Raw genomic sequence first — 12,207 nt, forward strand, 5'->3', positions numbered from 1 at the left:
GTACAGTGGGGGGAAAAAAGTATTGTCAGCCACCAATTGTGCAAGTTCTCCCACTTAAAAAGATGAGAGAGGCCTGTAATTTTCATCATAGGTACACGTCAACTATGACAGACAAAATGAGAAAAAGAATTACAGAAAATCACATTGTAGGATTTTTAATGAATTTATTTGCAAATTATGGTGGAAAATAAGTATTTGGTCAATAACAAAAGTTTCTCAATACTTTGTTATATACCCTTTGTTGGCAATGACACAGGTCAAACGTTTTCTGTAAGTCTTCACAAGGTTTTCACACACTGTTGCTGGTATTTTGGCCCATTCCTCCATGCAGATCTCCTCTAGAGCAGTGATGTTTTGGGGCTGTCGCTGGGCAACACGGACTTTCAACTCCCTCCAAAGATTTTCTATGGGGTTGAGATCTGGAGACTGGCTAGGCCACTCCAGGACCTTGAAATGCTTCTTACGAAGCCACTCCTTCGTTGCCCGGGCGGTGTGTTTGGGATCATTGTCATGCTGAAAGACCCAGCCACGTTTCATCTTCAATGCCCTTGCTGATGGAGGAGGTTTTCACTCAAAATCTCACGATACATGGCCCCATTCATTCTTTCCTTTACACGGATCAGTCGTCCTGGTCCCTTTGCAGAAAAACAGCCCCAAAGCATGATGTTTCCACCCCCATGCTTCACAGTAGGTATGGTGTTCTTTGGATGCAACTCAGCATTCTTTGTCCTCCAAACACGACGAGTTGAGTTTTTACCAAAAAGTTTTATTTTGGTTTCATTTGACCATATGACATTCTCCCAATCCTCTTCTGGATCATCCAAATGCACTCTAGCAAACTTCAGACGGGCCTGGACATGTACTGGCTTAAGCAGGGGGACACGTCTGGCACTGCAGGATTTGAGTCCCTGGCGGCGTAGTGTGTTACTGATGGTAGGCTTTGTTACTTTGGTCCCAGCTCTCTGCAGGTCATTCACTAGGTCCCCCCGTGTGGTTCTGGGATTTTTGCTCACCGTTCTTGTGATCATTTTGACCCCACGGGGTGAGATCTTGCGTGGAGCCCCAGATCGAGGGAGATTATCAGTGGTCTTGTATGTCTTCCATTTCCTAATAATTGCTCCCACAGTTGATTTCTTCAAACCAAGCTGCTTACCTATTGCATATTCAGTCTTCCCAGCCTGGTGCAGGTCTACAATTTTGTTTCTGGTGTCCTTTGACAGCTCTTTGGTCTTGGCCATAGTGGAGTTTGGAGTGTGACTGTTTGAGGTTGTGGACAGGTGTCTTTTATACTGATAACAAGTTCAAACAGGTGCCATTAATACAGGTAACGAGTGGAGGACAGAGAAGCCTCTTAAAGAAGAAGTTACAGGTCTGTGAGAGCCAGAAATCTTGCTTGTTTGTAGGTGACCAAATACTTATTTTCCACCATAATTTGCAAATAAATTCATTAAAAATCCTACAATGTGATTTTCTGGAGAAAAAAATCTCAATTTGTCTGTTATAGTTGACGTGTACCTATGATGAAAATTACAGGCCTCTCTCATCTTTTTAAGTGGGAGAACTTGCACAATTGGTGGCTGACTAAATACTTTTTTCCCCCACTGTATATGTCCTTATAAGTTGTGTGAATATGAAGTTACTGCAACCTTAGATGGCTGTACTAGATCAGTTGGTGGAACTACAGATGTCATTGGCACTAGTGGCACCATAGGATACTAGAGCATTAACTATTGATCAAGTGGATTTTGTGTCATGCAAATTAATGTTAGATTTAAATTATGCAGACGAACAATGTGAAATATCGTGATTAGTATATCTGTATGATCACATATAGTTGCCCTATTATGTGGTCTGAATGTAGTGAAAAGTGGATATTTTATCCGGGGAAAACCGAAAGTCCTGCCGCTTGCACAGTCAGCGTATTACAGCATACATACGTATTACAGTATTTTGGAACACTGTGGCGTGTAAAACTGAGATTTTACACAAACAGATCCTAGATCAGCCCTAATACTCTGAAAGTATGAATGAGACTCGGGTCCCCAAAAAACATGTAAGAAAAGTTGAGCTTTACACCTCTGTTTTGTTCCCAGGGGATGTTCAACACCGTGCTGGAGGTTGCGAAATTCGAGGGGGCTTCCATCCGAACAGTCAGCGGGGTCAGAGGTCAAATTAAGAAGGCCCTGTCGACGCCGGCGGGAGCCTACAGAGCCACGTTCGAAGACAGGCTGCTGATGAGTGGTGAGGAACTGGCGCAGTGTAGAGCATTTCATAGTCCCAAAAACAACCTATAGCCCCCTTACCCTACCCTCTATGCGCTTGTGGAGATCTGAAGGATTGGATAGGTGAAAGTAATATGGAGAAAATTCCAGGAGAAGTAGGATTTATACAATTTGACTAATTATTGTATTGCCTGCAGCAGGCTGCTCCTACTGTTTTGGTTGCACATTTCATGGAAGCTTCATGGACGTTTCAGTAATTTGCAAGGAATACTGCCTTTAAATCCCTAGCTAGTACATTCACTTCTGGGTGTGTATGTACACATTGTGCTCCTGTTACATGTTCATTACTTGTGTGTGTCCTTGTGTATAGATATTTAATTGTGTGTGTGTGTGTGTTTGTAGATATTGCTTACCTGTGCTCCTGGTATATGTTATTTAGGGCTGTCCCCGGCTAAAAAAAAATATTGGTCGACCGAAAGTCGTCTGTTCTATCGATTGGTAGAAAAATTTTTACGTATATTTTCCCATATAGACACACCCTAATGTGTTTTTAATAAAATAAACTATTATATACATTGAGCTTGTCTGATGCTTTAAGCTCACAGTTTGTTGAACTAAGACACACATGACTCGAGGGAGCCAGAGATGAAGAAAAAATACGTAACCTGTCCCGATCATCCTCCTCCCGCTCCTACTGGCTTTCGCAGATTCTGCCGTTACTCTTCTGAAGTTGCCGGTAATGGGCTACTCGAAGTCGGCAAACTTTCTCATGTGGAGTGGCAATTTATCTTACCATTTCTACTGATCTGCGTGCCAGTTATAGTTTTCATATGTACATTTCCGTGGAACAGTTTCATTTATAATAATGTCTTTGTATCCCAAAATCATTGTCATGTGGTTAATCAAAATTCTATCTAAATGAAAATGATACAAACCTAAAAAGTAACTTCTGCCATTGCCAATTATGTAAAAATAGCCTATAAAGCCAACAAATAATAACATTGCAGCCTGCAGGTAGAAAATATCCTGATTTAAAAATAAATATCCTATAAATCACATTGGCTATGCATGGCCTATCTGCAACGAACTTGAAACATTGTATCAACTATTAACTTGGGTCCAGTCTGAAGCGCCTTGCAATATTGTATAAAATATTCTGGGCACCGAGGCAGTGTCTAGACTTGACAGTTCATACAGCTTCAGTATTCTGATCATAGCGTTCTGCGTCATGTGTCTACGCCTACATTTAAACGTGGCCACAGTCTGTCCGGATTCCCTATTCCTGCACTATATTCAAATGCCAGTATGCGTTCTACAAACGGTGGAATAGGCTAAATATGATAACACAACAACTGATGGCAGTAGATAACTACTGTAGCTAACTGGACAGCTTACCTCTGTAGCGAGGAAGCAACGCTAAAGGGATTGCAAACGCTTTAGCATAACTCTAGCCAAACCAAAAAAACATTTCTAAATTTACATTTATGTCATTTAGCAGACGCTCTTATCCAGAGCGACTTACAGTTAGTGAGTGCATTTATTATTATTATGATATTTATTTTTTTCATACTGGCCCCCGGTGGGAATCGAACCCACAACCCTGGCGTCGCAAACGCCGTTCTCTACCAACTGAGCTACATCCCTGCCGGCCATTCCCTCCCCTACCCTGGACGACGCTGGGCCAATTGTGCGCCGCCCCATGGGTCTCCCGATCGCAGCCGGCTATGACAGAGCCTGGATTCGAACCAGGATCTCTAGCGGCACAGCTAGCACTGCGATGCAGTGCCTTAGACCACTGCGCCACTCGGGAGAATATTAGGCCAGTAAACACGTTCCTCACACGCTAGGAACGTATTTCCTCCAACGTTATAATGAAAAGGTGCCTCGGTCCTAAAACAGAAATATTGTTGAGACTGTTGGGAGGAGTGCTGATGACTTCGCCCACTGTATGCGCTTTTGGTAGCCTGATTGCGTCCAGACTGAGAAATCCACACACAATGCAGCCTGACCACCTTCTGATGTGGTCAGCCAGATCTGAATACAATCAGACCACAAAGCGACTTTTGTGCGTCTAGACCAGTCTTTTAAATGCAGTCTTTGTATTCTGATAGCAGAAGTCGCATATAAGTGTCAAGTGTAGACACGACCAGAGTTTCCTGCGCCTGTGAGCTCGACACAGGAATTGTCATTCTCAATGGATGTAAAAACAGACTTTGTTTGCTTGCTGTTTGAGGTGAAGAAAACATTACTTTGAGAAGCTCCACAGCTCATTAGTGGTGGTGCATTAAGCCAATCAGAAATACTATCAGATCCCCAAATGGGCACATTAATATGCCTACATTTGCCAGCGGGCCAGAAGGACAGCTGGTCGGGCATGAGGACGGTGGGCCAGCTCAAACACGACCTGGGGATCCGCAACAAGCCCAACACAGACTCACTGTACAAGGTAAGGCCAGACCGACGAGGTGGCAGCCAGAATACATAGAGAAAAAAGGAATGTCCGCTAACTGTTCTGCTGCTCCCAAACATGACCCTAATTCTAAACCTAACCCTAGCAAGCAGTTGCATATCAACAGATAGTTTCACCATCTGTAAGATTATCTATAGGGGACTATCCAAATAAAGTGTGACCTGATCTTTTGATGAAGCTCAATTGATTAAATATGGAGGCAGTTAGACTATCAACCATTTATTAGTCCAACTCGGAAAAGCAACTCGCAAATGTCAAACACGTTAACTCTGAATCATACACATGAGATTTAAATTGGTTGTCTGTGTGTGTTTGCTCTTCAAGGGGCTGATGTTCATTTGATACAATTTCATACACATAGATTTGATCATATGAAGTAGTATTTTGGAATAAAAACTGCAATGTTCACATGGGGTATTTTGGGTGAATAACATAACTTAAAAATGGAGCATAGCAAAAAAGAACACCACACAGATTTTTGGATACAATGTTAATATCCTACTTGTACATTTTCAGTGAAAAATCACTACAACTAAGCAACCACTGTTGCTTGTGCATTAGCTGTCACCTTGATATATTGGCTACACTAGCTAGCGAGCTGACTACTTCCCTCGCCATAATGTTAAAGGATCTGTGGGCGGCAGGTAGCTTAGTGGTTAAGAGCGTTGTGCCAGTAACCGAAAGGTCGCTGGTTCTAATCCCCGAGTCGACTAGGTGAAACATCTGTCGACGTGCCCTTGAGCAAGGCACTTAACCCTAATTGCTCCTGTAAGTCGCTCTGGATAAGAGCGTCTGCTAAATGACTAAAATGTAAGCTGTGCTCAGCAGATGGGGCGAAGGACACTGTCCCGGTGTTGTGAAACACCTGCTTGCCATGCATGCTCTCCCCACTGAGTAGACTGTATCACGCGGTGACATCCAGGTGGTTACCAATATAAGTTATTTCTCATAAAGGCTGCTATCCTACTTGGAATAAAAAAACTTGGCAAAACATTTGGCTACGTTAGCTAACACCATACAGCTGCCCAGTGGGAAGCACCTCTGGTTGGCAGGCACCTCGATACATCACCGGTGCACTGGTCATTCACACAGGCTTGTCGTCGTTCTTCCATGGTGACCAATATTACAAGTAATTTTTTAGCTCGCCCATCAAAATAAACATACCTCTTTAACTAGCGTCTGGCATTTGTCTGTTTTTATGTATGTGAAACCGAAGGCAACTTTCCACATTGCGTGGACAGTAAAATGTGTCTAAATGTAATTTCACCACCCGTGCTGTTGGTGGCGGTAACGCACCATCTTCTCTGGCACCATTTGACATCTGTCCTCCGCTCCAATGTCTCACAGCGTCTGTAGTCAGAAGTTATCTGCTGAAGCCAGTCTATTGGCCTGGTTGGATTCTGAACCTCTGACCTAACCCTTGACCCTTTCTCCCCCCTTGGCAGCCGGTGGTGCGAGCGCAGCGCCACTTCAACAAGCTGCACATCCCCAGGCAGCTGCAGAAGGCATTGCCCTTCAAGAGCAAGCCCAAACAAGACCAGCCCAAGGGCAAGACGCCCAAGGACCTCCAGAGGCCCGCTGTCATACGGGAGCCCCATGAGAGGAAGGTAAGGGTCTCCTTATGGAAAGGATAATTAAAAACCCCTTTGGATTGCATTCTGTGATGTTTGTCAGATTCTTATTATCTAAATCAATGTGTAAAAGCTGGGCTGTAACAACCTACACACTGTTGCCTCCCCCATAATATATGGGGTGCGCACACATCAATAACTGTATATATGAATGGACAAAGCCATTGATCACGTGACACCATTCATTCCTATGTGAAGACTCAATAGCGCATTGAAGCCAAATGAAGTCGGTTAAATTGGCGTCTCATGGAGACATAACATGCTCAGTTTGAGCAACTCCAGGAAGTGACGTTGCAGGCTAGCTCAGTGCTGCCTCATTGAGTAACTCAAGTTGAAGGACGACCAGGGTACTGCAGGCTGCCATTAGCAACTAAATTATCCTTATAACTTGTGTGCGATTTTAAAATAATAGTTTCAAGGACATACAACTGGTGTATTCTAAGCAATTATTGGTACCATGATTGTCTTAGATTTTTTTTTTTTTTACACTAAGATGGACCACGAAGATCGCAATTTTCTGCCAACAATGCCTGCAGTACCGCAATCAGCCTTGAATTTTTGTTGCTTCAATGACTGCCCCTGACACACAAATGACACTGCATTTGAAATCTGAGCATGTGCCCTCTTGTCCACCAGGTGGCGGCGCTGCTCAACGCACTGAGCACGGTGCACAACTACAAGAGCAAGAAAGCGCACACGGCGCAGCATGCCAAGCACAAGGACTTCCTGCGGCAACGGGACAAGGCGGAGGAGGACAAGCTCAAGAGGCAGAAGGAGGCGAAGAAGAAGCTTTACCGTATGATGGGCCAGAAGGAGAAGAAGAGGCAGAGGTCCAGTCTGAAAGGGGCGCCGCAGGATGACTGATTTTATGTCAATATGACTCTCTTAAAGGCCAGTGTAATAACTTTAAGGCCTACCAATGGAATGGAATAATCCCCTGTTTAAGCATAACCTGTTGGTCTGCAGTGGAGTAGGGTGAAATTGCCCCTAGACACTAATCTTGGGTCAGTTTTAGCATTTTCCCCGCTAATGGTTAAAGGGATACTTCGGGATTTTGGCAATGAAGCCCTTTGTCTACTTCCCAGAGTCAAATGAACTCATTCATGGATATCATTTTTATGTCTCTGCATCCAGTATGAAGGAAGGATTGGGGGAGGGGAAGCTGAGCCTAGATCTGTACCTAGGGGAATCTTCACCCAGAGCGTCTGCAGTACTGGGGTAGGAGACAGTGGAAATGCAAGGAATGGATGAACATCCTTGAGCTTCTGTAGCCTGGTTGTGTAATGTGCAACCCCAGTTATTGACACCTCATTTTGATTGAGAGTGGTTCCATAGAGGAACTAGAAAGAACTGTATATTGGTCATGTCTTGACCACTTGTCTAGCTTCAATCTTGTGTTGTAATAAAAAATAACAGATATTACAAAAATATGTTGTGAGTGCCTTGAAACTCTAAAAGAGCATAAAAGTAAAGTAAGTGTAATTCTATAATATATTTTGATCGAATAGAAGTTTCGTAATGGCTAGGTTGTTACAAATGCACTAAGTGGACGCAAATGGCATTTCAGTGACTTTGAAGTTGTGCCTGTTGTCAGAGATCGAGAACTCATCATGGATATAACCCATTTTAGCATGGACATTGCCATTGAGGACTTCCACCATTTTATAGTAGTCAACTGGGTGGGGTCCCTGAGTTGGGAGCAATCAGCCAATGAAGAAGAATGTACTACTTTCAAATGGAGATCGTCACAATGGTGCTGCCCATGCAGTCAGACTCTATAGAGCCCAACAGTGGTGTCATAATACCCTAGTGGTCAAACAGGGTAATGGTTCTAATCGATATTCCACCATTCATTTTTCCCATAGGGAATTTTAGAAACACTTAAAATAAGGGCTGTGTTTCATGTAGGCTTAACCTGGCGTGACGTTTTCATAACTATGTAAATCTCTCTCAGGCAAGGTGTCGTATCAATATATTCGGCTCTATTTACTCTGATTCTAAAATGCTAATTAGACATAATGCAAGACTACAAATCCCTGCAAGATTTTGCACCTCATCTCTAGCTGACACCTTTGCCAACAGGTATTGTGTCAATTTAAAACTTGCACAAGACGGTTCACAGAAGTGTCAACTTTAAAGACATTTGGACAATTTATTCATTACTAAATTTGGCTAACATTAGAGAGTTCATCCAGAGATTCTTACCTTTGCCTCTATTCGGCTGTCTCGTTCAGATCATCGTGACATTTGTAGTTCTTTATGATGGCCACATTAGCAGCTAATTAGCATTTCATTTTTGGGGGTTAAATACAGGTGAATACATTGATAAAATCCACCTTGTCCTAGAGAGATTTACATGGTTATCAAAATGTCACGCCAGGGTAAGCCTACATGAAACATGGCCCTTATTACGTTTTTCTAAAACCCCTATGGGAAAAATGAATGGTGGAAAAACGATTGGAACCATTTCCTTGTTTGACCGCTAGGTTTTATGGGTATGACTCCTCAACCTGTGGTACTCTAATATCAGATACAAAAAGGAGTCCTCTGTCTATCTCTATGGCCTGTTGTTACATGTATCTGCCCTCTCATTGGCTAGAATGGTCCCACCTGATCTCGCCTCCTCCCACCTGCCTTCCATCTTTGAGGACATGTATTTTCATTGTTAGTGGTCACTTGAATATAGGTTAACACAGGCTAAGAAGATCTTATGTTTTGTTCTGAGATATCATTCGGTTAACATGACCTTTTATGAATGCCTTTTGTGCTTGTGATTACATAGATGTTTCAAAGTTCACAAAAGTGGGTTAGCGGATGAACATGATCCCATAGAAAATGTTTCATAAGATCTAAGCCTGTGTTTACCATATACTTTTTCAGTATTTATCTAAAAAAAAAATAACATTAATTTCCCCATAGGCTTTGGCCAATGAGCCATGCCGGAGTTAGTGCCTACAAAAAGACGCCATTACTGTTGCGCTCTATACAACAGCTGATTCAAAGGGGGTGTGGCAGATGTCAAAACTCTTCAGCAGTAGGATACACCTGGACTCCCTAAAAACACGCCACTTCGATACAGCTACGACCGGAAGTCACTTTCCGTAGCAGGTTAGGAGAGCATTTTCACTAACCCTACCCTAACCCTTTTCCTAACCTTACTACGTTAGGAGAATTAGGTTAAGGTTAGGGAAAATGCTCTCTAACCTGCTACTAAAAGTCACTTTCGGTCGTAGCTGTATCGAAGTGGCGTGTTTTTAGGGAATCTCGTGTGCAACAGCTGATTACTATATGTCACTAACTACAGTTATTTTGGCTGGATCTCAGACTCCTTCGTCTCATCTCCTTCATCTGCACTGATATGAAAACGCCAAATAGGTGAAAGTACTATTGTGGGTCGCTACCAGGGAGTTGCCTTCACTAGTGTCTTTAGGGCGCGCGTAACGCAGAGGGGGGGTCTTCGCGCCGGCACCACCAAAAAATTTTTAACTATCCAGCACCTATTTTACATCCGTGCAGATAAAGGAAAGAAGAGAAATCCACTTCACACTTGATGCACTGTGGTACTACATTTTGGTTGTCTGTATTCGTTAACTTGTCCCCATAGAGAAAGCATAGTGAATGTCATTCTTTGTGGTAAATAATATGGATACAATGGCAAAGATTGTTAAAAGTTCTCAAATTATCTTACAAGCTCTGCAGAACACCAACCAAAACACTGCAAGGTGGGCAAAAGGTGAGAATTAAAAGTGCTTTATTAGTCTATATGCAGATATTACATTGCTGCTTAGTCACGAAACGTGGCAATTCCTTAAATTGTGTAGGCAACGCCACACATTTACATAGAAAAAAAAACTAAAACGTCCCTTGTCTGTCACAAAAGTTGAATAAAATGATATTTGAACTCTGACAATTGGCCATGGTGTTGGTCCTTCAACTGGTCAATTTTTTTGTACATATCCACAGGAAAGTATTATTAAACCGACTTTAAAGCACGAGTCTGTGTGGCAATCAAGATGTTTGCACATGACCGAAGTACATGCACACGATGCATACTAACAGGTGTTTACATGGTTTTGCACGTGTGCCAGGTGATATAAATGTCCACTTCAGTACCTGCGCTCTAAATAGTCGGTAAACAATACTTTCCTGTGGATATTGTCTCAAATTTAGAGCAGCTGAAGGATGAAGGACCAACCACACAGACGACCGGTAAAGTAAGTTCAAATGTAATTTAAAACATTCTAGCTTGTAAGGAAAACTTTCTCAGTGCATTGTTAGACTGTATACCAAGAATTGGGCTCAACTTCTGCCTAATATATCAATCTTCTGCTCTGCTCCCAACAACATGCATCAAATCAGTTTTTCTGATCTACATCACTCAATACAACCCAGTCCAATCAGCAGGTGATTGATGAGCCTAAATGGCGGAGGCTTAAATCACTGTTTTAGTTTCCTCAGCACCTCTTTAGTCAGCTGCTTAGTGTATCTGTTGATCTTCCGGTGTCTTGGCATCCATCCCAGGAGAAAACGATGGAAGTCTGTCCAGGCAAAGGCAAACATCTCCCTCCACTCTTTCTCCAGGGCAGCAAAGTCCACCTGCTTGGTCACTGATGCCCTCAGTTCTGTGAAGTAGTAGTCCAGCAGGCCGGGAACCCTCTTTTCAAGCTGTTTCTCCTCTATTTCCTCCAGGAGGTAGACAACATCCTTCATCCCACAGCCTCCACCCACGTACTGGAAGTCCACTGCCGCCACACCCTGACCACTCCCAGAAAAGCAGAAGTTAGCTAGTTTGGCATCTCCGTGAACGATGGTCTTGAAGCGGCATTCATTGAGGATCCTGTCAATCTCCCTGGCAGCTGCTTTAAGCTGGGCGTCGTCCATGGCATCCAGCTCGTCAGGGCGTGTTTCCAGGTGCCAATAGGTACCTACGGGCCACAGCCCCTCCGGCACCACCCCCAGGAAGAGGCCATGGAAGTGGGCCAGCCAGCTGAGGCAGGCCCTCATCTCTGTATCCGTAACGCTGGTTCTTCTCTGGTCGAAGCCCACCACATCCAGGTCCTCCAGAACTATCAGCTGTTCGTCGCCGTATGAACAAGCAGACAGACAGGCTGGCATCCGACAGCCATCATTGGTGGAGTAGTTCTGGTACCAGTGCGTCTCCACTTGGTAGGACCTCACCTTGCGCATGTGAGACAGGTCTGTGTTCCAGCCTCCAGGGTGCTCGGCCTCCTTTGGGAACGTTACATGTTTGACAACGACCGAGGGGCGGTCACAGCCTTCTAAATGGATCCTCACAATCTGGCCATAGCCGCTCCACAGCGTCTGGATTTTGGCACCAACACGCAGAGCCTTTGCACCACACTCCTGCAGAATAAGGTCCTGATATTCTTGTTTCATTCCTGAAGAGGAGTCTTTCACCAGACCGAAAAATAACAGGTTAGGTTATGTCAAAATCTGTCCAAGAACCTACAGCTTTTCACAAAAGACTGATACATTTTGGCAGAAAGTGTTGAATGATGGAACAATAAAGTAAGTACACCGTTTGAATAGGAAATGCAAGTCTATGCGTTTCACACACATGGAGGAAATGGAACTTCGACAAACTATTTAATGAAATGCAAACGTTCAAATCCACACACCGCCATCTCACGAGGGACACAGTCAAAACATTAGTTAACAATGCCAATGTGCGTAAAACTCACCATTAACATATGTTGCACGTCGAGTTTTATTGAGTTATTACGTTTCGATCATGAATACTCTTCAATGTTGACTGGAGATTTACATCAAATCAATGGCAATACTGCCACCAACTGGATTGGAGTGTAAACGCTCTCGTCATTGGTGGAGCTACCCGGAAGCTAAATCATGGAAATTACTTATG

The 12,207-nt window shown here is 43.5% G+C and overlaps 2 protein-coding genes across 3 annotated transcripts in view; one reads left to right on the plus strand and one right to left on the minus strand.

The window, feature by feature from the left end:
• Nucleotides 1-7,942, plus strand: part of LOC121566480 (ribosome biogenesis protein BMS1 homolog) — a 35,965-nt gene extending 28,023 nt beyond the window's left edge. The window contains exons 19-24 of one of the 2 annotated variants that reach the window (XM_045208664.1): nucleotides 2,094-2,241; nucleotides 2,625-2,672; nucleotides 3,737-3,745; nucleotides 4,532-4,668; nucleotides 6,138-6,299; nucleotides 6,960-7,942. In XM_045208664.1, the coding sequence (XP_045064599.1) occupies nucleotides 2,094-2,241; nucleotides 2,625-2,672; nucleotides 3,737-3,745; nucleotides 4,532-4,668; nucleotides 6,138-6,299; nucleotides 6,960-7,187 (732 nt within the window). In that variant the 3' untranslated portion in view covers nucleotides 7,188-7,942. Of the gene's footprint in view, nucleotides 1-2,093; nucleotides 2,759-3,736; nucleotides 3,746-4,531; nucleotides 4,669-6,137; nucleotides 6,300-6,959 lie in introns of those variants that run through there. The other variant, XM_045208663.1, reaches the window with a different exon arrangement.
• A 2,115-nt stretch (nucleotides 7,943-10,057) lies between these two features.
• On the minus strand, nucleotides 10,058-12,128 carry LOC121570036. The gene is made up of 2 exons (XM_041881483.2): nucleotides 12,026-12,128; nucleotides 10,058-11,734 (listed from the first exon to the last, which is right to left on the minus strand). Exon 2 carries the CDS (start codon nucleotides 11,718-11,720, stop codon nucleotides 10,761-10,763), a length of 960 nt encoding a protein of 319 aa, XP_041737417.2. The 5' UTR covers nucleotides 11,721-11,734; nucleotides 12,026-12,128; the 3' UTR covers nucleotides 10,058-10,760.
• Between the last annotated feature and the right edge of the window lie 79 nt (nucleotides 12,129-12,207).

The sequence above is a fragment of the Coregonus clupeaformis genome, chromosome 28 (assembly GCF_020615455.1).
Source record: "Coregonus clupeaformis isolate EN_2021a chromosome 28, ASM2061545v1, whole genome shotgun sequence".
NCBI classification, from domain to species: domain Eukaryota; kingdom Metazoa; phylum Chordata; class Actinopteri; order Salmoniformes; family Salmonidae; genus Coregonus; species Coregonus clupeaformis.